The sequence below is a fragment of the Catharus ustulatus genome, chromosome 10, assembly GCF_009819885.2.
Source record: "Catharus ustulatus isolate bCatUst1 chromosome 10, bCatUst1.pri.v2, whole genome shotgun sequence".
Taxonomy (NCBI): Eukaryota; Metazoa; Chordata; class Aves; order Passeriformes; family Turdidae; genus Catharus; species Catharus ustulatus.
The window spans coordinates 25950909-25964843 of NC_046230.1; the positions used below are offsets into that span (position 1 = coordinate 25950909).

Genomic DNA, 13935 nt, shown 5'->3' on the forward strand with positions numbered 1-13935 from the left:
TAAACAGCTCTGGTCAGCAGAGTATTTTTAAACAGCAGATTCTTTCCCAGCTCCCAGCTCGGCCCCTGCGCTGACTCCACAGGGCAGCAGCACGCTCCTGTCCTGCGCGGATCCGCAGCAACGCTGTAACGTTACCCACGGTATCACCCACGGACCTTGCAGTGCTTTGCAAAGGTCAGCCTCAGCTCCTGCATTAAAAAAGGAAGCGGAGAGCCCTGCTGACAGCAGCAGAAGGGCCAGTCACGCTGCCAGGGCTGGGGAAACCAGGCCAGGCCTGGTCCATCGCTCTTACACAGACACCAGCTCACGCTGCTGCCCGGCTCCAGCTCCGCCAGCATCCCCACCAGCACGGGGATTTTCAGGCACTTCCAGCGAGCACTGACATCATGTCCGCTCGCTCTGTGGCCGGGTTCCAGCTGAGGAGAGCAAGGCCAGTGGGGTCAGGCCGCGGTGGCCAGACGCACGTTGCTGGGAAACCAGCCCGGGGACACTGCGGGTGCTGCTGCACCAGCAAACCCACGGTGGCTGTCACAGCCCCTCTCTCAGGAGCAGGCTGGCGCCTCTGGGGCCAGGCCTGAGCTCTGGCAGCGCTGCCATCCCCACGGTGACACCTCAGAGCCACCCACGGCCACGCCGACGCGCTGGCACCGCAGCGCTGGGACTCCCCACTGGCACCGGCAGCCCTGGCTCTGCTCCTACCTCCAGCACGTGCTTAATGCACACAAACACATTGTTTCCACATCTCACAATTAATACCCTGCCTGCATTGTAACTGCTGCATTTAAAAATAAATCGAACAACACAGTAACAAAAATCCTGTCAGTATCTGCAAGTTAAGCCATGGCTGGGGGGGATGGAGCAGGCATTTCAGCCTGAGAGCACTGTAAAGCTCTGCCCCGTGCCCTGACTGGAGACAAGACACATTCTGAAGCTCGGGACACTGAGGATTTACAGAGACCTGCTGTCAGCCACCTCCTGCCCAGCTCCCTCCCAAGCATGGCTGTGCCAGCACCAGCTCCACACACTCCGCTCCACTTCCCGGGACAGGGGCCCAGGAAGAGAAAATCACACTGTAGAAACACTGACAGACAAATTTCTGCTTCCCAAGTTTTGATTTTTTCATGACTCCACTGGATTAATTCTGTACTGTTTGTGGTATTTTATGTGTGAGGTTATTTAAATTATGAAAAACCAAGGGAAGAAGCTGGGACCCACACATTTAACACCTATCACCAACAAGACAGCTACAGTGCAACAACAGCCCTGTATTTATGGTGCCTGGCTGGGATGTGCCTCCTGGGAACCCTCTCTGCTCCTGCCATGCTTGCACATCCAGAGGCACCTTGCTTTCTGCTCAGTGCTGTCCTTCCCTTAAGCAAGTGCACTTGGGAAAAAGACGGGATAACCACACCAGTGCCAAGCCCAGAAAGGCAAGCAGGGTGCTCTCAGACACCTGAATAACCCAGGGAGGAAAACACTCTTCTAAGGTTCACCATCAGCTGTCCAGAGACACCAAGAACCCGCTGGTAGTTACGAGATGGAAACAAATCCTCATATTGCTTACGTGGTTTGTGCTATTAAAAACAAAGAATCCTCACAGTGACTTTGCTGTTTCTACGTGAAGTGCCCTTTATTCCAGCTACAGGCAGGGAATAATTTGGAGGCGAAGAATGAGCCCCTGTAGCCATACTGGTGGATTTGAGCCCTGCCAGACGTATTTTCCCTTCGTTCTCTATATCCTTCCCCTTCCCCCAAGGAAAGCTGCAACACAAATCGACAAGCATCAATAAAATAAAGGCAGCAAAACAGCCCGTTGCTGGCAGCCAGCACTTGCTCCTGTTCGGCTGCAGGATTTCTCTGGCTACAACCGCTTCTTTCACTAACCAATATCCTTGAAAATAATGTAATATTTACTCACTTTCAATGAGTCAAAGCAGGCGATTACGCGTCCGTTTTCAACTTGGCAGCTTTTCGATGGGTGTGCAAATTTACATTCCGTGTCTGGCCGTGAGCAAGTCCCCCTTTGGAACTCCCTACACACTTCCAGCGTTAGCCATTTTGTGTCCCGGATCGGTGTGACGCTAACAGCCATCTTTAGATTTTACAGGTAGTTAAAATTTCCAATAAAAACGGGCAAACGGGTATCTGAACTGATAAACTGGAAATGATGAAAGTGCCACCTCCAGAACACTATTTTCCCCCGCTCCCTATTTTAAAACAAGTACGTGTAAAAGTGGGTGGCTGCAATCCCGAGGAAGAGCTGTGTCACCAGAGTTCAGAGCGTGGCACCGTTAGCGGGCTCGGGGAGGCCGGGAGCGGCAGCCAGGTGCCAGGTGCGCCTGCGGGAGCGTGGCCGGGAGCAGGACTAGCCCAGCGCGCTCAGCATCTCAGCATCCCGTCCTGAGTGCGGCCGCCGCAAGCATGGGACCGTGGCGGCTCCGGCAGCGCTTCCCGAGCTGCTCCCGGGGACGGCGGCTGGCAGGTGCCTCCAGGCAGCGGGCTCGCAGCGGGCTCTGCGGTGCAATCGGGATCGATTAGTTTGGCATAGACAGATGCAGCAGTTTAGAGCAACGACCGACACTGGGTTTAGGCTGGGCTTTTTTTTTTTGTTTTTTTTTCTCCTCCTCTCCTTGGCTTTCGGGCAGCAGAGCTCTGACCTTCGGGGCACACTTTAGTGCACAGTGCAGCGGCGGCGGGGGAGCAGCCGGACCCTCCTCCCGGCGGCGCGGGGCTGGCAGCGGCGGAGCGCTGTCGTCGCAGTCTAGCTGGCAGCAAGCAAGGCAAAAGCAGCGGCTGCTCTAGAAGCGGTCCCAAGCAGCAGCGACGTCAGGAAAGGCACTTCTTAGTACCAACCTGTGGAGAGAAGAGACACGTTACGAGCGGGCGGCGCGGGCGCCCCGCGAGCCGCCGCCCCGCGCAGGGCACTCACGGCTGCGGGCGGCGGGGCCGCGTCCCCGCGCGGGGCCGGGCGGCAGCTCCGCCGCGGGCCAATCGCGGCGAGCGTTACAGCGACACTCCGGGCAGGGAGCCAATGGCGGGGGCCGTCTTATGAAAGGTCGCGCCTGTCAGACGCCGGCCGCGCCGCGCTGCCCCGAGCGCGCCCGCGCGTGCGGCCCGGCGGTACCGGCGTGCGGACCCGCCCGGGAACGGCACCGGGAACGGCACCGGCAGCGGTACCGGCAGCGCCCGCCGGCCCTCCGAGCGGCTCGGGCCCGGCGCCGCCTGACCGCGGCTCCTCGGCGTGCGGAACGCGGCGGCGGAACGGGACCGGCACCGCCCCGGCCGGCCTGAGCGCACGCCGATCCCGGACCGGCGGCACCGGGGACACCGGTCCTGCCCGCCGGGATCAGCGCTCTGCCCCGGCACCGCGCTGCGGGAGCGCCGCAAACCCCGCCGGAGTGACGGCAAACCCTGCCCTCGCTGGGCTCCCTCCGCTCCGCCAGCTCTGACACAGAGCCTGTGCCACCTGCAATACAGACCCAGAACAACGAGCTACAGCTCCTGTCCCCACCTGAGGATCTCAGCCCGCAGCACGGTGCCCTCGTGGCACTGCCGGGGACACACTGACAGCACCGGGGACACAGTGACAGCACCGGGGACGGGGATGCTGCCAGCACTGCCACCCCAGCCGCATCCTCCGCCGGTGCTAAGGGCAAGACTGTTCCCATCCCTGTCTGAAGATGCTGCTTCATCACCGTCCTATGTCCCACCACCCTCCGATGCAGGTCACTGACAGCCTCCAGAATCACACCCTGGGAAGCGATGGATGCAAACCGGCCGATGAGAAAAAGCTACCCTTTTTCTAGGGACACAATGATCAGAACAACCAACTCCAGGGGAAGGAAAACACACCTAACAGAGCTAATGAGATTACAACAGGCACCGCGGGTTCTTTGCCAGGACGCTTGAAATAATGCCACATTTTTAATCCCTGCTAGCAAGAGACAAACAGCTACATAATTACTCGCAAGCACAAGTTAACAACTAAGTATCTTCGTGGTAAACACAGACACTCAATTGCTTCAACTGCCTAAAAGTTTCAAGTTTGGGGTCATCCTGCAGCGGCAGTCGCTACTCCTCAGTGCTTGGGATACCGAACTCTTAATTTTTGAAAACTTGTCCCGTAACAAGTGTCCAGGCAAACCAGTTCGGTTCTTGCTCTGGTGCCCAGACCAGCACCGAGGTCTGAAAGCAGAGAAGGTGCTGCTGGGGCCGTGTGCCCAGCAGAGCCACAGGCACCCCGAGCGCTTTTGGAGCCCTAAACACATCTCCAGCCCTCGGCAAGGCGCACTGCAACTTGTCCTACAGAGCCAGAGCAGGATCCACATCCTCCCACCATCACCCCCGCACTGCACAAACCGACTCGTGTTAGTTTGTCAGGAACGTTTGTTCCCTGTCAGACCCTCAGCACACGGTGCTGCCGACGGCAGCAAGGAGAGCTCCACCACGAAGCTGTGGAACTGCTCTAAGCAGGGTTTTCTCCTGTTCATTAGCTTGGTAACCAATCCATACCGAGCATTGATTTTTCCAAACACCAAGAAGAGTTAGAGCAGCAAATTGATGCATTTTGTACGCTAAAGCCAATGCAAGTTAAAGGCCACCATTTCCAAACAAGATATTTCACTCTCATTACACAAGTAGTCACCCCTAACAAGAAATGAAAGAGAGCATGAAGGCAGCATCCAAAATGAAAACAGATGAAAACTAGCTTTTGTGCTCACACACACTGACAGGAGAAATACTCCTGGTAAGACTCCCAAACTATGCTTTGCTCCCGGGTTACTCGAAGTGTTTTGTCATAGTTTGTAGTTGTCTACCTGAAAACAGCCAGAAATGTCAGCTTTAAAAATAGCCTTAGAGCAGAAATAAAGCCTGACGTCAGACCAGAGGTTTCTCTTCAATATCTCCACTAAATAAAGGAAGATGTTAGCATAGAATTTTCTTTTTTTTTTTTTTTTTATCTGCATAAACTGTTTTCCCATCACTTTGAAATTCTCTTGTGATAGTCACTAAGGAGTCCCCAGTAAGCTGCACATGCTAGAAGGAAGATACACTGTCTGCAAAACCCAGCTGGTCCCTGTGATGTGTCCTTTGGGCTGTGGCTGATAAGGTGAGAGCAACTGCAACAAATCCAGAGGGAGAACGATAGGGACAGGGCAGGAAAAGTATTGAACATTTTATTTTTTCATTTCATTAAAGCTGATTTACAGGTTGATGGTTTCTAGATCCCACCTAGCAGAGCAGTCAGTATTAAAGACTCTTGTGATCCACAGATGGGTTTTAAAGTTCACCTTTTGAAATTTGGAAGCATTTGCTACTTGTCTCGGGAATACTGTAACATTGGTTTGGCCAGAGCAGAACCTTGCCTTCACTGAGTATCAGGATACAAGGATTGAAAGCAAATTAAAAAGTGAATCTCAGAAGAGACAGAAGACAGAAATAACACTGAGAAGTCACTCCTTAGGTGGCTAACAGAGATGACTTAGTTGTCTCCTGAGCTGGGTCAATGAAAATGATTAAGAAACAGCCTCACAAATCAATGGAAGGGTTATCGGAAATGTCCAAGAAAGTGAATATGACACATAAGAGGCTCCTGTTACTTCTCCTTATTGCTATAAAGAAATGAACAGACAGATTAATGATGCATTTTTCTTCCTCATTACAGCCTTTGACACAAAAATTAGATATCCCCCTGCATGAGAATCACTCCAAAGAGGCATTGTTTTCACTGCTCCTGTAACTGGGCTTGCTGGACATCCCTGTATTCTCCATCTCAATTCATACACGTCTTTCAAAGAAAGATGTAGAAAGCTGGGCAGGCAAAAAGCCCAACACTGAGGAGAAGATGGCAGGGAAGAATGCTATTTTTATGCTTAGAGAAAGTGGAAGCTGAAAACACCAGTCTCAATGACATGAGAACTGTCAGCAAGAACAGATAATTACACAACGTGAATTCATCCTCATGACAATGACTCTAATGAGATAGGAAATGGAATAAAATCAATATTCTATTTACACTGACAGGGAAGTCTCAAAGCCTGAAATTGCCAAATGGCTGTCTTTTAAATCGAGGAACACAAAATTACTGACTCCTTACAGTATTTTCAAAACACCTCTGCCAAACTCAAAGTTTACCAATAACATATCTCAATATAAAAGTTGGAACGGATACAGCAATTACTCCATGGCACAATTGAGGGATATAATTATAGCACTGTCACAAAATTAAGCTGAAACAATGAGCTAATTAACATCTTGTCACATAAGAGTATAGGATTGGATAAAGGAAAATATTCTTTAGTAAACTACAGCTGCAGAAGCCAATTGTGTCACTCTGGGCTGCACACACTGCTCCCACAGGACAGCAGAGCAAAGCAAGATTACTCCTCTCTCAGTTTTGTACTTTCTGTATTTCAGGCACAAAGGAGCAGGAGCAGAGAGCAGCCAGCTCTAGAGCAGGACTGCCAGGGTCTGTACCCTGGGCTGGATTCCACACTGACCTGGGCCTTGCAGCCTGGTAAAACTGCAAGCACGTGTCAGCTTTGAACTACTAAGTGCCACAACAGATTCGTAAAAAAACAGACAACACTGCTTCTATGACCCAGATATTTTGCATGATATACATAGTTTTAGTACTACTACTCCTAGTTGTGTTTTAAAGGTTTTTTCTGTACTCTTTCAGCTGTGACAGACTTGCCTGGTGCAACCTCCCACTGACTTCAGTGGCTCCTCCGGCACATCCCCATCAGATGTGGTTTTATCTTGAGTCTGTTTCACAGTTTCTGAAACTGTTTTAGCAGAACCACCTAACTGTGACATTCCATCTGAATTTAAGACACCCAAGTGTACTCGGTTCATGGAAATTCAATAAATAATGAAAAAAGAGGCAACACGTTGGACACTGCGTGCCCCAACCACGTGCAGAAATGAGGTATTGCTCCAAGATTTCCCTAACCAAACTGTGAACCAATTCCCTCCAGCAGTGCATGGGCACTGACATGCAAATCCCACAGCCCAATCCTCTCTTACTTTAGATTACAGTAATGCTATTTTCAAGTCAGAAAGCTACACTGCAAATTCCATAAACCCTCTTTCCTTTAAGGAGCAGACAGTTACGGATTAACTGCTCTTGCTGATTTTTAAAAAAATTTTAGTCAGAAAACATGCCTCTTGATTTTTTTTTTTAATAACTTGAGGAATATATAAATCTCTTTTACAAAATTTGAGATTTTGGGGGGGACAGAGGATTCACAGTTTGACAGCATTAGCAGGATGTGTATTTATGAGCACAAACAGGCACAGGCCAGTCCCTGTCTCTGCACGAGGACGTGGCACACAAGCTGTTATTCTCCTCTTGCAGTTTTAAGTCAGGGACACAAAATGGGGAAGGACTACTCTGCCTTTAATCCATTTTTCATCAATTTATGTATTACAAAGCATTTACATATCCATCCCCACCCACCACTGAAGTCCCAAATACTGTTTCTGGTAATAAAAACAGACTCACACTGTAATTCCTTTACCATAACATTCACACAATGTATTTTAGAAATGGGAAGTTCTGTATTATCCTGGCATAGGGGAATTCCAACCACAGAAGAAGTGACATTGCCCAAGCAAGCCTAAAAAGTTGTTTATCTTTAAAAATGACAGTAATCTAGTGATTCAGGTTGAAATTCCAAGAAGTGACAAACTGAATTGAAAAAAACTAAAACCTGTTTTATTAAAATCAGTTTTATTTTCGTGTTCTAACAGCAAACACGTTGTTTTTATACAAAGGCATTTGAGAGGCCATAATAAATCAACTATGCACCCTTCCAAAAACTACAAGCTATTTATTAATCCGACTCTTGCACATTTTGTTTGATTAACTGCAAATGTACACAAGCCAGGCAAGGCAGGAGAGCAGCAAGATGACCCATGGCAGTGGGGTCAGCCCAGGACAGGCCCCCCAGCGTGGGCAGCACGGGGCGCAGGAGCAGAGCTCTGCCCTGTGAAACCTTCCCTGCTCTGCACCATGCAGTCAGACTGATGCTCATTGTCAGCCTGGCTCAGGGGCAGAGGGTGCTGGGTGCTGTCCCCAAGAGCAGCCCCAGGAAGGTCCCAGAGCCCAGACTCAGAGCTGGGAGGCACCTGCAGCAGCAGCAAAATCACAGACTGTCCCACAGTGACAGGTGATTTCTGACTGCACGTGTGTGTGTGGATTTGTATAAAACATCATCATTAGCATCATCCATCGTAAGAACCCCTACAGAAAAAAAGCCACGTCCATGACTCAGCAAGGGAAGGAACTGCTTCCCTCTGACACCCAATTCAGCTGATGCTGATGGTTTCAGGGAGAAGTGACCCGGAGGAGCCTCACTGGGGAGAGGTGCAGCACACACCAGCCTCAATCCTGTGGTCTGATGCCTGAACATCTCCTGTGCTGCAAGAGAAAACACACCAGCAGCTTATTCCTGCTCAGCTTTCCACTTCCCTTCCCAATGCAGCTGCCATGTGGCCCTGGTGCAAAGGGGGCTCTTCCCTGCCCAGACACAGCTGGATAAAACAGAGGGGAAAGGAGTCCTGAGAGACCAGTGCAGCCAGCACCTGATGGATCAGGACACACACACGGCCACCACTAACATTATTAATTTATTAATAGTAGCACTTCAGACAATAAGCTCCTCCCCTTGGCCTCACAAACTCATCCCTGGCTGGGCCACCCCTCCCATGTTTGCTCACAGCAAAAACTCCAGATTTCAAAGTTCTTTCCCATTCACATGACAACCACTTTGTTAGGACAATACTTTCGAGGCAGGATGCAGTCACCACATCCCTGCACACATCAGATTAACCAGCAAGATGAAATCTGAATCTAATTACCAGGAATAGAACAGGCCATTCATGCCACCTGCTCCATGCTGGTGTGTCATCCCGCTCCTGGTGACAATGCCAGCAGCTCTCCTGGCCCTGAGGACACATGGACCACAGTGGGCACAGTTCCACGGGGACACCTTGCTGCTCTCTGCCTGCTGTGTGACAGCCCCACTGGAGTTATGGTGGCTCTGGATTGCCTCATCTCACATCTGACTTGAGGGCAACCGAAAAGGGACGTGAGTCCAGCTCAGGAGGAACTGGGTGCAACAAGTTCTGCTTGCAGCAGCTCTTAGAGCTGGCCACTTCAGCTCAGCCACGGTGAGCTATGGTAGTGCAGGGATAATCACAGGCTTCTCCCCAGGGACCAGAAAATGACGGGGGAATGAGGGACAGCAGAGCCTCAGTGCAGCGCAGTTTGGACCGAAGGATGATGCTGAAGTGGCAAACCCACACCTGGCTCTGCAGCATGGCCAGGCAGTGCCAGGCACAGCACCCCTGGAGTCCCACACCTCTGAGAGCATGCCAGCATCACAGAGTGGCAGCACTGCCACACTGGGGACACCTGGAGCAGGGAGGCACTGCCAGCTCAGCGAGGTGACGACATCCACATCGGTCACCAACGTGAATCACACGGCAAGGACAGTCCTGGAAAACACTCAGCATGTGCTGGGAGACAGGAGACACAGCCAGCTGCATCTGCACTCACAGCTGCCTGCTTCTCAGGGAATCTCACACCCAAAATAGAGCACTTGCGATGCTTTGATTCATTCTGGCCTTACATTTAATTTATGTTTGCAATCACTTCCTTCCAGGACAATAAAAACTTGTACAACTTCTCAGAAAATACAACAGATCTAAATAATTTATTTCATTAGTTACATACGACTCTAACCACAGAGAATGAGATTTTTAATTCTCTCTGCTCTGTCACCGTCTGAGGTATCAGAGATGACTGTTACACGCTAAACACAAAATGATTTTTCCATACACATCAAAACTAAACCAGTTTAGGAGGCCCTTAATAGAGATCCCTGCATACACAGTGCTCAGCAGCACAGAAACCCTTACTGATGTGATTAATTCTGGATCGTGACCAATCTCAAGCAAACCAAACAAATATATGCATCTTCAGATACCAAGCAAACGCTCCAAATTAGTCATGGTATTAAAAAGAAGCAATAAAAACTACATGACTTTTACTTTGGGTAAGAAGTGGAAAAGATCTTTGAGACAAGTTTTTAATCAGAATTTGCTTTAGTACGTAGTTACCCTTGCTCATTTTGAATCATGATGTGCACGCAGCTAACAATAACCACGAGAGACGAGCTCCAGCAGCCCCTGCCCAGAACAGCCTGTGCTGCACACACCCTCAGCCAGCACAGCCCCCAGCACACAGGGGACAAGCACAGAGGGGTTCCTGAGCTGGGCTGGCCCCTCTGCGTGTGACAGCACTGCTGCCACTGACACTGTCCCGCTGTACTTCTCACACAGAATTCTCCATCCTCCTCCTGGGCTCTCCTCAATGTGTCTCCTTTTTCATCAACATAGCAAGCCACCCAAATTAAACTCAATGAAGGAATTCTGGAAAAACCTCAAAAGATTACTGTTTTCATTGTATTTTCACCCCTACTTCTAAAAGTCATTTTAAAACACATTTAAAACATTTTAAGTCATTTTAATTTAAGTTTAAATTTCTACTCTTATACAAATACACGGAATATTTGGAAAACAGCTTCTGAAATTACTTAAGAAAACCTAGCTTTTATAAAAATGGTGATTAAAGACAGAATGCTCAGAAGTTGTAGAAAACAAACCAAATCCAAAGCAATAACTTTGTCATTCATGCAGAAAAATGAGTAAAAGAAGTTCAAATGCTTGTATTTCTGTTCTACCACTAGCTGTATTTAATTACAAGAATTGAACAGAGTTGTGTCTACTTTTCTCAACAAAAATCACATCATTAAAGATTTATTTATTGAATATATTTGCACATAAATACAGGAGTCAATAAAACGTTGATAAGCAGCAAACAAAATATCTGCCCAGGGACTTCCTTCCCAGCAGCCTGCAAAGCTCCAGCACCACAGCAAGTGCCTGCACTCCCAAAACATTTTTAACTGCTGCACATCAAAAAGCTGAAAAATACATAATTACATTATCAGGATCACAGACTCACTACCTTTGATTTTTCACTGCTTGAAAGAAGACTCAAAGTCCACTGAAGCTGTGCTTATGTTCGGAGCATGGAAGGATTCCCATATAAAATTACAGGTGAAGAGTACCAGACTTCACCAAAAACCAGAGGTGGCCACAGGAAGTCAAGAACGGTGCCCAGGCACTAATAAACTCTTCCCCACGCTGGAATCAACATTTCTGTTTGGATTTTATTCCAAGCTTTGAGGAGCAACAGAAGAAAACCCGGAGTGTTTGCTGTGCCCAGAGTTTATCAGTGCCTGCAGCTGACAGACCTTCCTCCCATGGCAGCCAGAGGCTCAGGCGGCCCTGGGGAGCGGCGAGGAAGAGGAAGGGCGGGTGGCCCTGCACAGCAACTCTGCCAGCGGCCCCAGCGCCTGCGCACACCCCGACACCTCCTTTATATGGCCAAGCCAGCCTGCTGCTGTGCCTTCAGCTTGGCAACCTGCTCGGAAAACCTGACCCACGTGCCTGGAGCAGCGTGCTCTGCAGCCTCCAGCGTGCCCAGGGACAGCAGGGCTCAGGCTCCAGCCCTCGGGTACATCCGGACCCCACGGACACAGCAAACTCCGCGCGCTCCCACGGACAGCAGTGTACTCACAGTGCGAGAGAAGCTGATCTCTGAGTGCTGGGTACTGTCACTGCAGTGCAGACACCGCCACTGCAGCGTTATCCACGGCTCCAGCAGCCTCGGGAGCACATCCCAGGGGGGCTCTGGCTGCCCACAGCCCATCCCTGCCCAGGGCACAGGGGCGCTGGGCTCGCACAGGGGAGCTGGGCTCGCACACAGCACACACAGGAGCACCCTGCAGCACTGAGCTGGGCAGTTCTGATTGCTCTCCCTTTTTTAGAAGGAAAAAAATCCAATTAACTTCTCTGGAAGCAGGATTGGGCCCAGAGCCCAAAAATGCTCAGGGTTCCCAAGTCCTTACTCACCGCTCGCAGTTGGACTCGCTGGCGCGGGAGACAGCAGCGCAGCAGGAATGCACAGAGCTGCTGCGGGAGGCTTTGGGAGCCCGGGCCCAGCCCTGCTCCTGCAGCCTGGGCCCAGCACTGCTCCTGCTCCTGCAGTGAGTGCCCCAGCCCTGCTCCTGCAGCCTGTGCCCCAGCCCTGCTCCTGCAGCCTGTGCCCCAGCCCAGCCCTGCTCCTGCAGCCTGAGCCCCAGCCCAGCCCTGCTCCTGCAGCCTGAGCCCCAGCCCAGCCCTGCTCCTGCAGCCTGTGCCCCAGCCCAGCCCTGTTCCTGCAGCCTGTGCCCCAGCCCTGCTCCTGCAGCCTGAGCCCCAGCCCAGCCCTGCTCCTGCAGCCTGTGCCCCAGCCCAGCCTGAGCCCCAGCCCAGCCCTGCTCCTGCAGCCTGTGCCCCAGCCCAGCCTGAGCCCCAGCCCAGCCCTGCTCCTGCAGCCTGTGCCCCAGCCCAGCCCTGCTCCTGCAGCCTGTGCCCCAGCCCTGCTCCTGCAGCCTGAGCCCCAGCCCAGCCCTGCTCCTGCAGCCTGTGCCCCAGCCCTGCTCCTGCAGCCTGTGCCCCAGCCCAGCCCTGCTCCTGCAGCCTGTGCCCCAGCCCAGCCCTGCTCCTGCAGCCTGTGCCCCAGCCCTGCTCCTGCAGCCTGTGCCCCAGCCCAGCCCTGCTCCTGCAGCCTGTGCCCCAGCCCAGCCTGAGCCCCAGCCCAGCCCTGCTCCTGCAGCCTGTGCCCCAGCCCAGCCTGAGCCCCAGCCCAGCCCTGCTCCTGCAGCCTGTGCCCCAGCCCAGCCCTGCTCCTGCAGCCTGTGCCCCAGCCCAGCCCTGCTCCTGCAGCCTGAGTCCCAGCCCAGCCTGAGCCCCAGCCCAGCCCTGCTCTTGCAGCCTGTGCCCCAGCCCAGCCCTGCTCCTGCAGCCTGTACCCCAGCCCTGCTCCTGCAGCCCCAGCCCAGCCTGAGCCCCAGCCCAGCCTGAGCCCCAGCCCAGCCCTGCTCCTGCAGCCTGTACCCCAGCCCTGCTCCTGCAGCCCCAGCCCAGCCTGAGCCCCAGCCCAGCCTGAGCTCCAGCCCTGCCCTGCCCCAGCCCAGCCCTGCTCCCTACGTGCTGCAGTAAATGCCAGCCATGTACGGTACAAACGCTGCCCTCGCCCTCCCGGCCATCCCGAGGGGAATGCCGATGCCACCAGCTGCCTCCCGAGCAGGCTCTGCAGACCTGAACCCACAGCCACCCAAGGCAGGACACGCTATTTATACTGCTTTCATCATTTCGCTTTTCTCTGCAAATAATACCTGCTCCAAGTTCAAGTCCAAGGCATATTTTGCCTTGCCAGATGATCTGCGACCGTCTCATGACTTATTACATTGTTATCGCTGCTAAGCTGAGCAAACAGGGCTGCTAAGTCTATTAATCTTCTGAAACACGGAGTCTGAAACTGTAGAAACAAAACATCTCACTACAAGATACATAAAATGTGCTATAGAGAGATAAGGGGGGAATTCAGTGCACGCTCTGCTAAGTTTTTTCAGTGCCACTGCAAGCAAGACTGACGCACTTCTGCAAGAGCCGACTCTGGATGTAACACCAACAAGTTACATAAGGGAAAAGAAATTCCTTTGACAAGAGCAGCCTGCCCCAGGGCGGACAGCGAGGAACACTTCCACAGGACAGCCTGGGCACCGTGCAGGCGCTGGAGCTGCCACCTGTGCGCTCACAAGGGCTGATAAAAGGAGTGGAGCTCAGCCCAGCCCAGCCCAGCCCAGCCCAGCCCAGCCCAGCCCTGCTCAAAGCACCGAACACATTTCAGCCTGTCTGGTACTTACTGCTTGTACCCTGCACAAATCCATTCAGCTACTCACAGGCAGCTTGCATATTTACGTACCAAAATATTTTTCTGAGCAAACAAGTATTTGGCCTATTTGCCTACAGCAC

At 52.0% G+C, this 13935-nt stretch overlaps 1 protein-coding gene across 11 annotated transcripts in view; it reads right to left on the reverse strand.

The window, feature by feature from the left end:
* Nucleotides 1-13935, reverse strand: part of MBNL1 (muscleblind like splicing regulator 1) — a 64322-nt gene that overhangs the window by 46430 nt on the left and 3957 nt on the right. For all 11 annotated transcript variants that reach the window (XM_033068457.2, XM_033068455.2, XM_033068454.2 and 8 more), the window contains exon 2: nucleotides 1919-2853. In XM_033068457.2, the coding sequence (XP_032924348.1) occupies nucleotides 1919-2092 (174 nt within the window). In that variant the 5' untranslated portion in view covers nucleotides 2093-2853. The remainder of the gene's footprint in view (nucleotides 1-1918; nucleotides 2854-13935) is intronic.